Here is a 14,078-nt window from a genome sequence, read left to right as displayed (position 1 = left end):
CCTGGGGCAGGAGGGAAGCACGAGCTGTCAAATTCATCTGTCAGGCTGCTTCCCACCACCACCATTACCAGCGAATTCAGTACAGCAGCCATAACCCCAAAGCTCGGCTCTTTATGTACATCCACCCCAGGACCTGTGGGCTGAGCCTTTTCCACTTCAGCCTTGCCCTGCACGTGAGTGAATCTCTCACAGTCATTGCAGATAGTCTCAGGTCGAAATAACACCCCTAAAATCAGGATCTGGCTCAAGTAGCCCAGCAGACTCTTCCTGGCCATTGTCAAACCAGCCCCATTCCTGCCTCCAGCAGGTTCAGGCAAACTCTTTTTCATCCCCAATGCTGGATACTCCCTTCTTGCACATCACAGCCACCCCAAGTCCCAGCAAGGGCTGGGCAATGTTGCTGTCCTCCATCACGGGGACCTGGCAGTCACCAGTGTCCACACCCCTCCCCAAGGGATGCAGGAAACCTCAAAATGTCCTCAGACCTCATGAGCAGGAGGCAGAGGTCTGCAGAGCAGATGTAACTCCCAACAGCCAATGCCAAGTCAGGAGGAAGCTTTCAACTGAAATCCCAGCAAAAAATGGGCAAAAAGCCAAAACTGAGGGGGCTTGGCCAAATAACAAATATCCCGAAGGCAGCTCATGGCCAGGATTTGCATCCAGGCGAGATGGAGCCAAAATACTTAGAGGCAAGATGGGGTCCTCCCACCCTCAGTGGTCTGGAGCCAAAGGAGAGGGGCCAGGAGAACAGCAGGAGGGCTGGAGTTACGTCAGCTGCAGCCTCACAAGTCCATGGGGGTGAGCAGCACATCGTGCTCAGGGAGTGACCCCCTCCCCTGAGGTTTTGGAAACCTCGCAGAGCAGAGAGCCCACGGTCCCAGAGCCACCCGGGGGCCCAGCTGTGGGGAGAGAGGCTGGAGTCACTTGGGAGAAAGGAAAAGGTCCGAGGGGCAGGTTTGGGGCAGGAGGGATGTGTTATTGTGAAGAGGGCATTTGATTGTCCCGGAGGAAGGAAGAGGGGGAAGTTGGTCCCACTCCTGAAGGCAGGTGCATGGCTGAATTTATCAGGGGGAAGGAAGCAGGGATGGAAGCAAGCCCGGAGCGCTGGACGGCTCCATCGGACCTCATGGGTGGTCACAGGAAGAGGCCCAAGGCAGCAATGCAGCTTCACATGTTGGGACATGGCAGTGCTGGGGGGGGGGGGGGGTGCAGTGAGCCCCCTGCCAGCCCCCCACCAGCCCTGGCACTGGCTCGGGATCTCCCTGGCCACACGATGCCCAGCACAGCACACACCCCATCAGCACAGCACCCCATCAGCAGCCAGGGAGGTGCCTGTTCCCAGGCAGGGTTTGAAGACTCTGCATGCCTGTGCAGACCACAAGACAAAGCAAAGGGAGCAGGGGGTTTGCTCTGGTTATTCCCAGAGAGGCAAAAGACGTGCCCAGAAAAGTTCAACTCAGCTACACAGTGTCAGGAACAGTCAGTTCCCATCCCTGCTCCACCATGTCCTGCACAAACTCAGAGATAGAGAGTGAGAACTTGTTCAGCTGCAGATCAGAGGGCACTGGAGTCCTGCCGTTTTCTAAGGCACAGGGGAAAAGCCAGGCACAGATGAAAAGCACTGGAGTCAGCATTTTAAGTGAGGGTAAGAACATCATCCTTCAATCTGCACTTCCTTGATTGCTGTGACTGTTGCCTTCCCCAAGCCAGAGTGTCTCCTTGGAGAGCAGGACAGGCTCTGGGTTCCCTGCTGACATGGGGGTACATCTCCCCAGGGCAACGGGGGTGGGTGGGCAAACCAAAGGGTTTGAGACGCTGATAACAAAGAGCCTCTGGCTGCAAAACTTGCTCCACTACTCCTAGCAGGAATTCCTGCCACATCCTAGCCCTGGGCTCTCCTCCAGCTGGAGGCAGACCACAGCCAGCACTGAGGTGGCTCCTACAGCACCTGGTTCAGCCATGAAGTCCTTGTTGCAGGATGATGGAGGGGCTGAACTTTACAGGGGGCCACCAGGAGGCTTGGGCTTCTCCTCCATGAACATGTCCACTTGAGGGCTACTAAAAACAGACGCATCCAGCTTGGGAAGACCCTGGCCCATGAATGACTGGAAATCAGTAAAGCAACCTGGAAAATTATTGCAGGATGTTTGCTTTCTCCAGGGCAGCTCAGGTAGGATTGAGGACACTGGACTGGCAGAACCAATGGCCTAACTCAGTGCAGCCCACCATGTTATCGACCATACAGGAGCAGCCTGGCCATCCACGTGGTTTTCAGCACAAAACTCACTCAGAGTTCACAAAGCTGAGCAGCGGGCTCAGGCAAGCTGTGTGTGTGCCCAGAGCTTAGAATAAGGAGACAAACCTTCCCTCTAGTGGCTGTATGGCACATGATTCCCACAGTTACCTTCTCTACCGGAGAGTGTTATTTTTTCACCAGCCCTTAGGCTCAACACAGATCCTAAGTGCATCAAATCTTACAAATTCTATGTGAGTTTTTAGTGGCTTAAAGCTGGCACAGCTGCTGGTTTGCACAAAGCCACAGCCAGCCCCGGGGCTCTGTGTCCACTCTGCAGCTTGTAGTGCCTCTTCTAAAAACCTCTGATAATTCCCTGGATGGACAGGAGTTTTACATTCAATGTATACGAGTCACTGCTAAAATAAACTCCCAACAATAAAAAATACTGTCTACATTTACTGCTTAACTGAAGTGTTCGCATCAAAGAATCAGAGAATGGTTTGGGTTGGAAGGGACCTTGTAAAGGTCATGTAGTCCAAAGAATGGGCTGAGAAAGGATAGAATGACAGCAACAGGATCCTACAACTACACTAGCAAACGGTGTAAGAAACCTTTGTAACTAATCACACCTCCCTATCAGGTCGTGGCTCAGGGTAACACAGAAAACCTGACACAAGCCCTGCCCAAAAAACAGAAAGACAAGCTGCATGCCCTTCTTGCCTCCTTTTCTTTGGCAAAGAAGGGAATGCTTGCCAGCCCCAGCAGGTTGGCAGGATGCAGTGTGGCCTGGACATAATAATTAGTGCTACGTGCAAGTTAGTGCCAGGGATTTGATGCAGACATGGGAAGTAGCTCCTGGGAAGCTCCTGGCTGTCCTGTGTTTACTCCTCTCCCTGTGCAGTGCTGGTAATGCACACACAGGCTGCACGTCCCACTGCTGTACAATGTCTTTGTCCACAGACGTGCTGATTGCCTCTGATGGGAATGAAAACAAGAGAAGCTCAAAGCACGAATGTTTTGGGATTCTTTTGTTGAAGGCAGGTTTAAAAACCCAAACCTGCTACAGTCTGTAAAGCCAGGCTCTTACCAACACTGCTGTGTTAAAGCAGCTCCACATATTCATGCTAACACATTTTTTTCATGAGCTGTCGCTCATGGTTGGTGGCTCTCTGTCACTACTCCAGTCCATCTTGCTTTTATTACAGATAGTGCCTTTCCTGAAATGGGAACAAGAGCTATTTTCTGTCCCTTCAAATACCATTTGTGGAGCTGGCTGACTAGATGCCAGTCTTAGAGAAGTTAAGTCTGTAAAACAGGCCATAATTCCTCTACACTATGAAAAATATACAAAAAAATAAACCCATGTTCCTATCATCATACTGCCCAGGAATAGCATGTCAAAGACAGAAACATAGCAACAGGATCCAATTAATATATCCATTAAGAAGCACAAAATTCCCAGAACAAATATAGTCACTCTGTTTTTTAATCCTGAGAAAAACTCAGGCCACAGTATACATCTGTGTAAGAAACCTCACAAAGAAACAAAGAGGCATCTGTTTTACACCATTGCTCCTATTCTTCCTTCTCGATGGACAAGCCTGTATAAACTCCACACAGATTAAAAAGCACTGGACCATGCAATTATAATGATGGAGGGCATTTAAAATGCATTTACTGAGAAGAAACACTGGTTGTCATCTCTTTCCTGATGTCAGTACAGCCCGTTACATAGTTCCCTTTCTGTCACTTTATTTCAGATTTCAAAAATCCAGCAGGCAGCAGAAGTTACAGGACGGGGAAAATGGCTCTTTCTGATAAAGTTACACTGAAGTACAGGGCTCCATTCTGGCAGTTAGTTACTGTCATTCAAGTGGCACAAGTCCTCATCTTGCATCAGTGCCAGACAGGCTGGACTGTCACATTCCCAGGATGTCTTCAGATCCCTTCTGTAGCCAAATCCAATTTGCAAAACAAAGAAGACAGGACCACCCCATGCAGGACCCCCTCCTGCCTGCTGCTGGCTCACTTCACCCGCAGCTCAGGCTCTACGACTTGTCAGAAACCTGACCAGGTCTCAGTTCCCTTCCAAGTCCACTTTGCTCAAGCTCTGCTATAACTGACATGTATTTAAATTCATTAGATCTGTGGTTGAAGGTCTGCACTAATTCGTAGGTCTCCGAACGATCGGTGGCATAGAAGAGCTGTGCCTGGTTGGCCAAGCACTGGGCTTCGTGCACCCCCTGCAGAGCGAAAACAAAGAACCTGTTACCATCCACTGTGGGATTTAAGTGTCCCGTTGAAAAACACTTCAGCAGCTGAAAGGCCACAGTCCTACTCATCAGATGGCTCAATTCCAAGTCACCTTTCTTTAGCAAATCTCAGCAAACCACCTCCCTCTTGTTCCTGACCTACTTACACACTTTAGCACTGTGTGTTTTAACTACTCCCCTGCTGTGTGTGCCCCTCAGAGGTCAAATATGTCTTTTCTCATCCCTGCCCACTCTAAGGCACTGGAGATGCACCGAGTCTCTATCTTTCCCCTCTTACAGCTGACCTACTTCCAAAGATTGATTGTTTACTCTGACATACAACAGGGCAAAAGCATTACCAATGACTCTGCTCACAGTTTCCAAACAGGTGTAAGTAGGTCAGTTAGAGGTGGGATATTTTAGTTATCTTGTTTCACCACTACAATCCCCAGTGTCATCAGTCCAGGCCCTGTGCTAGTACAGATATGCAATTAACTGTGCACCCACACAGAGAACACGGGCACAGAGAAACCAAACACACAGCTCTGGAGGCCTCCTGCTTTGACAAATATAGTATTAACCTTCAAAACACTTTTAATTGTTGATGGGTGAAAAACAGAAGCTTTTTTTTTCTACAACAATAAACTATAATACCCAAATAAAAAAAAAAGGAATGCGTGAGCTGCAATCACCAAAGACTGATGATTCCCTTCTAGCTTTCCCTAACATTGAGTAGACTGGGTTAAAGAAATCTAGCAAGACCATTCTTTGCCAAAGAGTCTTTCAAAGACTTCACTATAATTTGGTTTTAGTTCAAAACTGTAGGAGGAGTTGCAGCATAAAATGAAGGCAGGCAATGAGCAGACTTCTCTTACCAAGAACTTGGAGTCCATTTCTGCTGTCATTAGTACTATTCCTTTTTCCTTCTGCAGCTCGGGATAGTGGTACAAGACCAACTGGCTTGGAGCTGTTTCACCTTGGGTCTGCAGGAGAGAAAGAAACCTGTCAGTATCCCATAAAGAACTTCAGCTCTACTGCAGATTTGGGTGCTTGATTACAAACCTTTGAGCATTAACTGCCACAGAGGCAGTTTTCAGGGCTTAAGGGTCAGTTCGAATTAAAAGTTCATTATTCCGGGTATTTACAGAAAACAAGGGATTTGCAGAATTAGATCGGGCTTTTTTCTTGACTAAAGACCATTCTGCATTTAAAAGAACCCAAAACTTTGAGAAAGATATTTCATCTTACAGCATCTACTGCTATTTTAAGCAGCTTGCACAAACAGTTCTAAGAAGTTTGGCTCTTGCTTCTATTTTGAGACTACTGAACTTCTGCCTCATTCTCATTTAGATTAGAGACACTTAAGACCCATAACTTCACTAATTTACTTGTGATTAATTTACTCATTAACTCATAACTAATGGCATTTTTTTCATGATAATTCTTTTCCAGTTAACCTGTTGGTTAAACTATTTAGCAAATACAATGTATTGCAATATGCTGATATTGTATATTTACGGATCTTTTATTTCAAACACTCACCTGAACATTTATCAGGGAAGTAAAGTGTAATTCTGTTCCTGACCATTGCCCCACAAAGAACTCATACCCTTCTTTTCTTGGCAAAGCATAGAGAAACTGCAAAGAAATGATAAAATAAAAAACCAAACCAATTTTCCCTATCATAGAACAAAATGATGCCTGTGTCACACTGGCCTCCAGCATTAATGCTTTATGGACAGAACCACGACAGAAAAAATGGTTTCTTTGCCCCACCAGGAGTGACAGGACAACAAGAACCAAACTTCAAAGCAGACAATAAACCAGAATTACCTTATCAGTGTTATTTCATTAGCAAAGATGTTGGAATATATTTTTATCAGTATTTTATGAGACACACAAAGGAAAGGAAAGGACAGTGGAGAACATTCAAACTCTGACCTTTTTGTTCCTGCCTAGAAAATTAACACCAGAAATGGTCAAACAGAAGGTAACGAACATTCAGAGTATTTAATCCTGTAATTTCACCAACTGTTCCAGAACAGGCAGCAAGCATTTTCCCTCTGGAGATTCACAGCCTATTGGGCTCCATAGGCTACAGACTTGCTCATTTTCCCACACCAAGGGAAAGGACAACATGGGGGCAGAAAAACATGCAGGATACCTGACTAAATGCCAGTGCACTGTACAGAAGTGCACTTAAGGCTATAAATAACTTTCCAATCTCCAAGTAGCTCAGGAATCCAGATATATTTGATCTTGCTCTTGGCAAGTGAAATATATGGGGCTAATCCATCAACCCAGTAAAGTCTCCATTCCCTGGGAGATTCTGTGCTCCCGTTTCCTCAACCCTACATCTCTTCTATCTAGATCAAACTGTTTAATACATATGAATGGCCATTGCTTTATCTGAACACTTAGACAAGTATTTGAACACCTGGGTTTTACTAACTGCACTGATACAATAAGTATCAGAATACATGAGAATCAAAAGTTTATGACTTAGGCTTTGGAGAGGAGAAGCACATTGCAGCTACACAACCACGCACTGTGAGTCTCTGCCATACGTACCGATGGACATTTCTGGGCTCTCTTCCACATTAAATCAAACTTCTCTGCCTTTGGGGAAGGAGAAAGAGAAATTCAATTTTCACAAAACAAAACGTGGACGCAGAGTTGTTCAAAATCACCTCATTAACCTCTGCAGGGTACAACTTCCATCTGGAGGAGGCCCCACACTGTGGGAACAGCTAACGATGAGCGCATGGAAAACTGTATTTAGTTCTTAGTTACCTAAATGTCATTGATATCCCATTTTCACAATGCTGTCCCTAATATGCAGCAGCAAACTCCTTGGATCCAAAGCTTTATTCCTTGGAGGTAGGGGCCCCATGCCTCAGGCTTACATTACATCCTCTTTCAGTAATTGCTTCATTGCATCAAATAACGTCAACAGTTGAGCAAGACAACATATCCCAACATATCCAAGTTGTGGATTTTACATCACAGTCATCTGTTCTTCAGTATAAAAATGCAGCCAAGATATTCACTCAAATAATATACTTAGTTCTTATTTATATTAAAACCACAACCATGTTTGGTCAGCCCTGATGAAACCTGGCAGTCTCATTCACGTGTTCTCTGTGTTTCCCCAAATCTTTTGCTTCCCAGCACCATATATTAATACCTACTCTAAGGTGCTCAGGAAAGAAAACACATGCCATTCATCAACAAGCAATTCCTCTGTGTGTACTTCAGAGCACTGGAGAAATTATGAAAGGCCTTTCTTCCAGCCAACAAAAAGCTTCTGGCAAAAGACAGAGGTTTTTTCCCCCCCCATGACACCATGAACTGCTTCCTAATGTGCCTGAGATCTGAAGCCTTAAAAAATTTCCAAGCTTCTCTTAGAACAGTGCACCAAAGAACAGTGCCAGCCCCACTAATGAAAGACCTACATCATCTTAACTGGAATCCCTGGCTTTGGCCCTCTGCTACAGTAAATGGGCAAGTCAAACTATTTTCACAACATCCACACGTTGGGAAAACCAAAACCCAGAGCTGCTTGTCTTCAAATCCCACACTGCCATTTTCAGAGCATCCAGCACATCATACATTTAGGATACAGCCTCCCACTGACTGCAGTTGCAGCTCAAAGGGCCAAATACAATTGCAAATCAGAGCCCAGATCTAAATGAGGTTTCAAGATCTCAAGGAACACACAGTTTGTAAACAGCTGTGAAAAGGTAGATTTAAGAGATCTCGATCACAGAATGACTCTGAAGAAAAGAATAAAAAGAAATCCCAAAAGCGGAAAAAAACCCTCCTTCAGCCTAACACAGACCAATTAACATCTGGTAAAGTTATCAGGAGTAAGAAATATGATCTTATCACGGGAAACACCATGCAATCTCAAAGAAAGACAGTGCTGCCAATAATTGTAAATGTATGAAAGAAAGCCACATGTGATTATCCACGTGCAAGTTACCAGCCAAGGGCTCTAGAACTGCCATATTAACCTTGAATCAGCTGTTTGTGCTGCAGGGAAGAAGGGAAAGGAACAAGCAACTCTGAGAAAAAATAAGTAACTCTAAAAATACCAATGCTACCTATATAGACACTAGGGCCCCGTGAAGAGTATTGGATGCTCATAATAAAATAATGCCTGGAAATTCAAGCCAGGTATGCAGAAAAAAGTACTTGATTTATTGAGACTCCTCTAAATGAGTAAAAAAAAGGGACACACATTTTTGGAAACAAAAGACTTTGTTTGGAGTGGTAAGATCACTCAGCCCAGAAAGAAAGTTTGTTCTTGAAACCTCATTTTCCTTCAATGATTGCTTTTAAAAGCAACAGAATCACAATTGGAAAGGAAAGCTTTGCATGCTGGCTTTTCAAATGCATAACTACAGGGGAATTACTTACAGGAATAACAGCATAAACTGTATCTTTTGCAGAAAAATACTGATTCCAAATCTGTAGGAAACCAAGAAGATGAGATACAGTTAAAATCCAGAATCTAGCAGTAATATTAAATGCTTTAGAATGTCAACTAACCTTTGTAAGCACTTTGAGAAGTCATTTTTCCATCAAGCCTGACTGACTTTCTTGCTAAGGCAACACACTCCTCCAAAGGTTGCAGAGCACTTGTACCAAATGACAGATTTCAACCAGGCAACAGAAATCATCAGTGGGCTCAGAGGTGGCTCAAGATGTATTAACCTTCAGAAGTGCTTCTTACATTATTCTCAAATATCACACTAATGATTTCTAGAGGGTTTGAGAGGTGGTTTTTTCTGGTGCTGGTGGTTTTGGTTTGGTTTTTTTTTAATAAAGAACATACAAAACATTTTCAACAGAAGACAAGTCTTTGCATAATGCTCCTCTGTGGTGACAATCTCCTTCTCCACCACAGCAGGATGGCAATACCTATACAAAAACTCATAGTTCCTAATAAATGGACAAGCACAGGTAAAAGTCCAGAGTTCGGGACTTTTTCAGTTGCTCTTCCCCAGTCCCACATAACTCATGAGAATTGTCAGCAAAATTTTTGATCAGTGAAACAGAAATAGGGGAAAGAAAATATGAGATTTAACCCAAGCTATATCAGAAACCTGCAACAGACGTGACTATTAACTAGATAAAAGGGAATACACTACAAAGCCAAGCAGGTATTAGGGAGGATAATTTCATTTATACTCCTCTTTAAACAAATAGACTCACCCTGCTCCTCCTTAACCTAACCAACTCTAGTTTGAGTACACAGGCTCCCAAGTGACAGGTTTTTTTGACTCAAGTCCAGATGCATTATAGATGTATTATTTATCAGGTAGGTACACCCTAGGAGGATTTACCTAGACGGATAAAACTTTATCTTCCTCTATTCATATGCATGTGAATATGCTTTTTATAAACATACATCCATAGCTGTGTTTTATTTTTCAGTCTAAGTAAAATTTCCATCCTTACATGTATATTACTATTAAGCACAGATGTGAAGCAAAACTTATTCCGTTTAAATCAATTTAAATCCATCACCTGTTTTATCTCCTCGGCTGATTTTTCTTTCACCATCTCAACATTAAGAATTGAGTCAAGTGTCTGCAAGAGAAAGCATAAAGAATTTGCCATGATGGCAGTTCTCTGATTCATGTAAGAATCCAGAATTAATGGATGCATCTACAGTGAACAAAATCAAACTACAGGAACTTAATTCAATTTCCAGTTTGACTTAGTCCTCTTAATTGCCAAACAAACTAGTAAAACATCAGCAGCAACACACCATGAAGTGGATTCACACACTGGGGCAGGAGAGATTTTTTTCAGGACACAGCACATGCTTTGCTCCAGTTGTGCAGAGCTCTGGTGAGGCTGCAAGAGGAGCTGCATCCTTTTGCCTTCAGCCATCTCAAACACATGCTTTTTGGCAGATTTACACAGAAGGTGCGTTTCACAAGAGTGTGAAAGAGAATAAAACCATTCTCTTGTCCCTGGGCTGGCTGATTACTGGAAATGTATTTCTATGATGTAAAAGCAGCTTAACCCTTTTCATTTACTGTTCAGAACAGGTCCCTCAGTGAGCAGGAACTTCCAGGGTGTCATAGAGAAAGGACAGGTTAACAAAAAACAGGTTAATAAAAACCCAGAGTGCCAGGAGTTTTAAGACTGAACACGATCCCAATAATAAATTGAAATCTTACATTCAAATGGAGCATAAGGAACACAAGATTTATGTCAAGGAGTTCTTGGCTGAAGATCTGATTGTGGCAATACAAGTTAATCTACACCCTTGATTTGCCACAATGTCCCCTCCTAACACTTAGGTTTGTTTCCCTTACCTTATCCTTTGTGAATCCTCCCTTTGATGTCTTAGTGCCCAAGCCTTCTGCCTACAAGAAAACATTCTTCTTTAGTTTTATAGCTAATGCCTTAATATCATTTATTTGCCTTCCCTGCCAATCATAACATGGCTGCTGACAAAAATCTCCTGAGTGGGAGCTCAAGTTTAAGATATTTGAAGATTGCTGCGGTGTATTTTTAATAAAATAAATTACTGATTAAGTGAAATAAATAATTTAATGTTAATTATGAATGTCAAGGCCAGAAAGGATCAGTTAAAAGCAAACTATTATGCATTTTTGGATCCAATATTAATTCACAGTTTTTTTGCATTCACTAAAAAATGATAAATGCAAGATTGTGTCAATCCATCTGGTCAAACTGATCTGGAACTAATTAAACACTTAAGACATCAGCAGGGAATTTACAGTCTAAAATACAGCAAAATGATACACTGGAATACAGAACAATACTTTTAGCCACCACACAGTGAAATTCCAGGGCTCCTAGGAACTGGAGCACTGCAAGTTTGTAACATTATGCTGAACCCATATAAATAACTTTATAGCTTTAATGTATGTGATTTACAAAGAAAATTGGCCTTGCCTTTTCTTCCATGCATCTGATAAATTCTCCTTGTTTGGAATATCCCACAGGCTGCTTTTTCACTTCACTTCTTTTTTCCATACGGGATTCAAACACATCTGGACTGGATCTGAATTGGAAAAGGGACCATTAACAGCACAATGGAACCACAGAACATCTTGAGATGGAATGGACCCATAAGGGTCATCCAAGTCCAACTCCTTGGAGCATAACTGGACATAAATTCATAAGACTAAAACATTTCAGTTTTCAATTATGACAATAAACAGGGACAATCACTACAGTGTTAAGAAACTGTCTAAGCTGTTGCACAGTGTATCTGCTGAATCTCCTATGATCCAAGGCTTTGGATTTCAGTTTTTGGCACTGGATTCCAACAAGGCCACGTTGGATGGGGCTCTGAGCAACCTGGTCCAGTGGGAGGTGTCCCTGCCCACAGCAGTGGGGTTGGAACTGGGTGGTCTCTAAGGTCCTTTCCAACTAAGCCATTCCACAGTTCTACGACTGAGTCTATGAAGTCTTTTGCTTCATTTCTTTTTGTTGCTAAGTAAGGTGACCCACCTTTACCAGGATAATTCAAAACCATGATTCTTCTACGGGCTGTTCTAACTGGGGCCTTTCCAACAGATAGACTTACACCCAAAATAAGACCAGCTTCTACCTACTAATTTTCTGTTCAAATCTTCCTTTATAGTATGACAGAAGACTAGAAGTTGGAATACTCTTTGCCTGCTCCAATGGTTTCCAAAGGTGGAAAGCAGTGCTGGGTGATGAACATCATTTGGCCTTTTAAAATGCTTACTGTGGTATTTGATTCATGTTCTTAACTTAAAATTCTGTTTGTTTTTTTTTTGTTAGCAAAACTACCTATTACCAAGCTGAGCACATCAGCAGACCACCTGGGTATGGACAACGTCCCTGTCACTGGTAATTCCCCCCATCCCCCCTCATTTTGGAGTGTCCCGCCCAATATTTGGGGTTCCCTTACACTTAGGAGATGCCCAGGATATCGGGGAGACCCCACAGACTTTGGGAGGAGCCCCCCGGATGTCAGACCCCCCCAGTTTTTAATGTCCCACCACGGGATGTTCAGGACACTGAAACAAGCTCACTGTTAACCCCCCATTTCCTCCCCCAAATTTTGGGGTTCCCCCACCCTTAGGGGACCCCGGGATGTTGGGAAGACCCCCGGATTTGGGAGGGACCTCCAGGATGTCGGAGCCCCGCCCCCAGATTTTAATGTCCCAGTGTGGGACATTCACGACACCGGGACAACCCCACCACTGATCTCCCTTTTCCTCCTCCCCCAAAATGACTCGGTGCCAACCACACGTGAACCTCGAGGCAGCCATAGGCCTAAACTAATCAATTTCCGCACGAGGGCGCAACTCTAAAATATAAGGACCTCCCTCTTTTAAAAAATCAGCTCCCTCAGCACCCCCTTTGCCCACAAAGCAGCTCCCCCGCCCACCTTCCCGCTGCCCCCTTCCCTCCCTCCCTCAGCGCCGCCTCCCCCCCCGCACCTCCGCAGCTCCTGGATCTTGTGGCGGTACTTCCCGTAGAAGGGGTTCTCCTCCAGCGCCGCCTCTCCCGATCCCGATCCCGCTCCCGTTCCCGGCCCCAGCACCCCCCGAGCCGGCGGTGCCAGCAGCCCGAGCGGCCGGAGCGCGGCGCGGCTCCTCAGGGCCGCCCCGAGCCCCCAGCCCTGGGCCAGCGGCCCCGCCATGGCCGCCCCGCCCGCTCCGCCCCGCGCTGCTCCCGCCCCGCCGGCCGCCCTCAGCCCGCCCCGCCCCGCCAGGAACCGGCAGCAGCCGCACGCTGGGAGAAGTGAGCTTTTATTGGCATCGATTAAAAGTCGCGGTACACGGCGAAGCGGAGCGGGGTACGCGTCCCGCCGCAGGTGAGTAAGCGCAGGGGAGGGTACGCGGGGGTCACCCAAAACCGCAAACACGGCCCGAAAACGAACCCGGGAACCGCAGCGCGACAGCGAGTCTCAGCAGGGCATCGCGCTGTTCTCGCTCTCACCGCTTCATTTCTTTTGATTTCAAACATCGCTGTTTCCTCTAGGACGTGCTGCCCCCCAGCTCTCGGCCGCCCCTCTGGTACCGCACCAGCAGCAGGCACGAGTTACAGCAGGGAGCTGATCCGGACAAGCGTATTGACTACACTCGTAGCTTTTGTGCCCTCTACCATCTGCAGCGTGAACAAACACGGGAGAGGAACCCTGCCAACACCCGGCGTCAGGGCTTTGAGAAGCACGCGGGATGGAGAGTTGGTGGCGTAGCTGAAACCTCGCAGGGATGGGACCGGTGCTCCCGGCTTGCAGCACAAAAGCGACCACGGTACTCGGGGGTGATCAGATTTTGTATAATCGATAGCACAAGTCCACCCTACAGCAAGTAGCAATCGAGCACGCTCTCGCCATGCAAGGTAAGGAGCACCCCCGGGCAGCTGTGTCCCAGCGCCGATCTCTGCCCAGCTCGGCTCCCTGGGCACAGGCAGAGGACACGGGCAGTGGAACAGCACACATCATGTCTGGCTGACAGTTCTCATCACTGCTGCTGAAGAGCCTTCTGAAAGTAAAGCAGACCGCAACAAAACAAAACACTAGTAGATTCACGTGGCAGTAGCGCAATCCCTTAAATTTT

General features: G+C 45.6%; 1 protein-coding gene across 1 annotated transcript; it reads right to left on the bottom strand.

Moving 5' to 3' along the window:
• Positions 1-3,704: 3,704 nt before the first annotated feature.
• ATPAF1 (ATP synthase mitochondrial F1 complex assembly factor 1) lies at positions 3,705-13,188 on the bottom strand. Its single transcript, XM_027683158.1, has 9 exons — positions 12,954-13,188; positions 11,431-11,539; positions 10,824-10,874; positions 10,024-10,086; positions 8,911-8,961; positions 7,060-7,107; positions 6,031-6,126; positions 5,364-5,471; positions 3,705-4,479 (listed from the first exon to the last, which is right to left on the bottom strand). The coding sequence occupies exons 1-9, from the start codon at positions 13,154-13,156 to the stop codon at positions 4,285-4,287; spliced, it is 924 nt and encodes a 307-aa protein (XP_027538959.1). The 5' UTR covers positions 13,157-13,188; the 3' UTR covers positions 3,705-4,284.
• Between the last annotated feature and the right edge of the window lie 890 nt (positions 13,189-14,078).

The sequence above is a fragment of the Neopelma chrysocephalum genome, unplaced genomic scaffold (assembly GCF_003984885.1).
Source record: "Neopelma chrysocephalum unplaced genomic scaffold, ASM398488v2 Primary Assembly neopelma1_64, whole genome shotgun sequence".
Taxonomy (NCBI): domain Eukaryota; kingdom Metazoa; phylum Chordata; class Aves; order Passeriformes; family Pipridae; genus Neopelma; species Neopelma chrysocephalum.
Note: the sequence above shows the minus strand (reverse complement) of the source record. Positions and strands in the feature narration are given on the sequence as shown.